The sequence below is a fragment of the Nycticebus coucang genome, chromosome 2 (genome assembly GCF_027406575.1).
Source record: "Nycticebus coucang isolate mNycCou1 chromosome 2, mNycCou1.pri, whole genome shotgun sequence".
Taxonomy (NCBI): domain Eukaryota; kingdom Metazoa; phylum Chordata; class Mammalia; order Primates; family Lorisidae; genus Nycticebus; species Nycticebus coucang.
The window spans coordinates 8,059,520-8,064,399 of NC_069781.1; the positions used below are offsets into that span (position 1 = coordinate 8,059,520).

General features: G+C 55.1%; 1 protein-coding gene across 1 annotated transcript; it reads left to right on the top strand.

The window, feature by feature from the left end:
• The first annotated feature begins 244 nt into the window (after positions 1 to 244).
• On the top strand, positions 245 to 694 carry LOC128571627 (thymosin beta-10-like). The gene has a single exon (XM_053571203.1). The coding sequence runs from the start codon at positions 319 to 321 to the stop codon at positions 451 to 453; it is 135 nt and encodes a 44-aa protein (XP_053427178.1). The 5' UTR covers positions 245 to 318; the 3' UTR covers positions 454 to 694.
• The last annotated feature ends 4,186 nt before the right edge of the window (positions 695 to 4,880 follow it).

Below are 4,880 nucleotides of genomic sequence, written 5' to 3' on the forward strand. Positions count from 1 at the left end.
GGATGGTCCCCAAATGACCCTGTAGGTGGGACACCAGCTAGGAGAGAGGTGATGGTTCACCTGCATGAGCACTGGCAGCTCTTAGTCACATCCCCACAGAACAGAAGCCCAGGCAGAACACACTCTGCACTGCCTGTCCATGTCAGGGCACAGACATGCAGGCTGGTGCTTTATGTCACAGGTAGCAAATCTGTCACTTGGCCCCAGGGTTCCCATATGCAGTAGAGATAGTGAGGCTTGGCCTCTTGCTGCAGCAACTGGAGCAGGAGCACCAGGACCCTGGGCTCGGAGAGGGACGCCAAGGATTGTTTTAAGAAAATGGCAGACAAACCGGACATGGGGGAAATCGCCAGCTTCGATAAGGCCAAGCTGAAGAAAACCAAGACGCAGGAGAAGAACACCCTGCCGACCAAAGAGACCATCGAGCAGGAGAAGTGGAGTGAGATTTCCTAAGACTAGCGGATCCCCTGTCCCCGTCCTCTCGAGACCCAAGTCGTGATGTGGAGGAAGAGACACCTGCCAGACGGACATGAGCCACAGCTGCACTGTGAACCTGGGCACTCCGCGGGCCGTGGAGGGGACCCCCAATCGGACTGCCAAATTCGCCAGTTTGCCTTGGGATATTATAGAAAATTGTTTGTATGATTAATGAAAATAAAACACACTTCGTGGCAAAAAAAAAAAAAAAAAAAAAGAGATAGTGAGGCTCTGTCCACACAGGCCCCAGTGTGGCCGTGACCTGCTTCTGAAGACTATGATGTCCCTTATCCTGACCTCAGATCTTCCCTGGTTGCTGTTGAGGATCCAGAGAGAAGCCTGGACACCCTGGACTCCGCTCCCCTCTCTGAGGCTCAAGAGCACCCCTGTCCCATAGAATGTGAAGTGTCCTGAGCAGGGCATTCATGGAGGGTGACCAGGTGAACCTCCGCCCTGATAGAGGCTACCTTGGCTCCAACTCTCAGGATGAACCAGGAAGGGAGACCCTGCCTCTGCCGCCCGAAGCAGTGACTGGAGCAAGGGTGATGGGCGACCGCTAGACACACACCGTCCCGGAATCCCACAGGGCCTGAGCCTTCCCATCCCAGTGGGGAGCAGGGAAGAAAAAGGCCTGTGGCTGGAGGGGAGCCCCCAGGTGTCCCACTCCACTCCCTCAGGGCACTCTAAATAATCACCACGCCTTGGTCTTAGCCCTAAGCCCACATCCAGGAAAGTGAAATAGGACAATCCCCCCCAAGGGCCTTTCTAGGGCAGAAAACCTGATGAGGAAAGCGGGAAGCAGGTTTCCAAAACATCTTAGGGCTCTGGTGCTCACCAGGAGACAGGAGAGCAGGGGTGTTGGTGCTCTCTCAGCTCCACCTCACACTAGCTGTGTGGCTTTGGGCAAGTGACTTTCCTTCTCTGAACTTCAGTTTCCTCACCTGCAAAATAGGCCTGATAATTTTATGTTTGCATGGCAGCACACAACGCCTGGGTATGTAGATAAAATGTGTATAGGTGGCAGCAAGGATCACGATTGAGTGTCATGTACAGACAAGTATTGGCAGATGTTAAAAGCACAAAAAAATTTCAGGTAAAGAAACTTAAAACTGAGACTTTCTATACATTAATTCAATTTAGTCTACAGTTCAGGAACAGATCCCTGAAGTTCTGTCAGTTCACCCCAGCACGCTGCCTGCCTGTCCACCCCTCTAAAATGGACACTGCTCTTCATTCTGGCACTGCCCAGCCCCCACCCTTCTCAGGCCCTGACCCCTGCCTCCTAGTGGGGCTCCTGGCATCCCCCCTGGCCCTACCCAGGGTCTTTCTAAATAGCAAATCTGACCACACCATCCTGCTGGAAACCACCTTGGCTCCAGGCTCCTCCTTGGCACCTGGGCCCTGTGCCTTCCCGACTGCATATGCTGTTCCCTGCACCTAGAACAGACTCCTGTGACCCAGCCTTCAGCCCAGATGCCCTGGCTCAGGAGCATCCCAGACCCCACCCAGCCTCCGGACCTCCCCACCTTGCATTTCTCCCATGATACTGCAATCACAGGTTTAACTGTCTTCCCCACCGGAAACTGGGGGTATCAGGTGGATCTGAATCCAAAGGGTACCCTGAAAGGTCTGCCTCCCATCTTACCACCACAGGCCATCTCAGGGCTTTGTTTACATATCAAACTAGACCTCAAATAAGCTTTTTTCAAAGAACCAGACTCTACCATCTTAGAAGCCAAAGGGACTCTCAGAGCTCTTGAGTGGCCTCACAAGTGAGGAACAAGTTCCCCCAATGGTGCCAGGGACGGCCTTCAGCAGGGAGGGTCATGGGCAGGACAGGAACTGTGCAGCCAGTGCGGGGTAGGTGGTCTATTTCCTGAACTTCTGAAACAGTCTAAACTAGTTCATCACCTCTTTCTCCACCCTCAGCCTGAACTGAGTAAGGACAGGTGCTCCTGGGCTGTGGATAGGGACTTCTGAGCTGACAACTACATGATGGTGCTAAGTCCCATCCTCCACATTCAAGTGTGTTCCTCAGCCAGGACCCTCCTCAGAAGGAGCCTCCAACCTAGATGTCCCTGGCTTCCAGAAACTCCCCAGCCCCCCTCGAGGGACTTCCAGACCCTCAGCACCCAAGAGGGCAGTTAAGAGCTCAGGCTCTGGGCTCGGCCCAAGTAGCCTGGGTTCAAATCCCCAAGGCCTCTCCCTCCCTCACCAACTGTGCAACCTTAAGTAAGTGTTTTCACCTCTCTGAGCCTCTGTTTTCTCATATGTGAGAAAAGATGGATGCAGGGCAGCTTTGAGGTCTGGGTGAGATGTGCGCTTAACACAGAGCAGGCTCACTCTGTGGGAGCATTCCAAGCCCCATCTACAAGCCAGCCAGCATGGTTCTGGTCCCCAGCATCTGTGTCCCCAGCAGCCCCAGCAGGCCTCTTAGTAGGGGCAGGCATGACCCTCTGGGCAGCGGCCAGGCAGGAGGCTCACCAGCTCCTTAGGGCCCCAAGCAGTTCCCTGCACAGGTGTGTCTGCTCCAGGCTTATTGATGCTAAATGGCTTGGGCCTGCTGGAGAGGATGGGAGGGTGCTCCTGCCGGGGCAGGTGCAAAGCACAGCAGGGCAGCTGGGAAGTTGAGACCCAAGAGTAAGGGCCATCCTACAGCTCGACTCTGAAAAGATTCTGGGAACACAAGCATCCTTTGGGGAGGGGAACCAAAGCCCATACACCCAGCTCTGCCCCATGCCTGGCGACCTACAGGCTGAATGACTCTAATGGTGCAGTGTACATGTTGGAAGTGTAGGCTGTGGCCATCTGGACCTGGGGTCCCCAACAGGCTGGCAGCTTAAATCCCTGTACCTTGAACCCCAGACTGAGGGCTCCTTCCTCTGGGCTCAGGTGACGGAACAGAGGACCTGCTCAAGTCCACTAGCTCTTCCTACAGATCCCCGTTTTCTGTATTTGGTTGGCCAGGGGAGGAGTGTGGCCTTTGCTCTCTCAGCCCCACCCACCAGGTGGGTTTGGTGAAGTAGAGGGACCTGGGAGGCTGAGGAGATTCTTGTGAGTTCTCAAGGATCTACAGGCACCACAGGACCTTGGTCCCTAAAGTGCCCCCTCCACTAGGAGAGCTGGCGAGCGGAGCCAACAACTACCCTGTTTCCCTGAAAATAAGACAGCGTCTTATATTAAGGTGTGCTCCCAAAGATGCGCTAGGTCTTATTTTCAGGGGACGTCTTATCTTTCCTGTAAGTAGGTCTTATTTTTGGAGGATGTCTTATTTTCGGGAAAACGGGGTATTGAGGCTGCACACCTAGCAGAGGTGGGAGGAGTGGCTGGGTCCAGGCCCAGGCCTGCAGGGACAGGCAAAGGCTGGGATCGGCTCCAGTGCAGGGTGGGGCTGGGGGGTCCCCAAGGAAGGCGCAGTCACCCACCGGTCACTTATTCATTCATCAAGTGTGTACTGACGCATGGCCTGGGTGCCAGCCCTGCCCTGAGGGGGTCACAATGGGGTCAGCCAGGCAGGGGAGGCTGGGTCTGCTCAGGCCTGGCAGCTACAGTGAGAACTTTGTGTCTTCCTCTCCACCTCTGGAGGATTCTGAGCCACCAAGGGACACAATCTGATGCATACTTTGAAAGGGTCGTTTGACCTCTCTATGGAGAATGGGCAAGAAGGGACTGTAGGTGGGAGTCACGGGGAGATGGGGAGCTCATGTGTTCTTACAGGGGAGCACTCAGACTGGCCCTGGGCTCAGGTGTGTTTCAACGTGAGAGCCGACAAGATCACTGGTGTAGATGTGGACATGAGAAGCCAGAGCATGGAGTTTCCATTCACTGTGGAAGGAGCAGATCTGAGGCTTCTTGGGTTGGGGAGACAGGGTTTCAAGAGCCATGAGCCCTGTCCCCTGGGAAGTATGGGCCTGGAGGTCAGAGGATGAGCTGGGCTGCAGGTAGGAATCTGGGATGGACGAGATCTCCCAGCAGAGGAGGAGCTGATAGCCCTGGAAAGGGGTAGTCAGAGATGGGGGAGGCCAGCCCAGAAAGCCTTGACCTGGGCTGAAAGGAGGGCATGTTCAGAAACACGGGGGACTGGCCAGTAGCGTCCGGGGCTGCTGGCAGGTGGAGTAACATGGTGGTCAATGCTTACTCTGGCAAGAACTATTCAGGTGGAGGGGCCAGGGTGGACTTAGTTCTGCAGGGGAGGAGTGGAGGGAGCATGGAGAATACCCTTCCAAGGGGGTGTGCCAAAGGGGCCCAGATAGGTAGGGTTGAAGCTGGAGGGGATTGTGGGGTCACAGAGTGATTTCCTATGGGAGGAGTCCCTAGATACTTTCTGTGTGCATGGCCACAGGGAAAGGTGGCAATGAGGGAGAGACTGGGCCATACTGAGTGCCGCCTCAGAAGGGGACAGG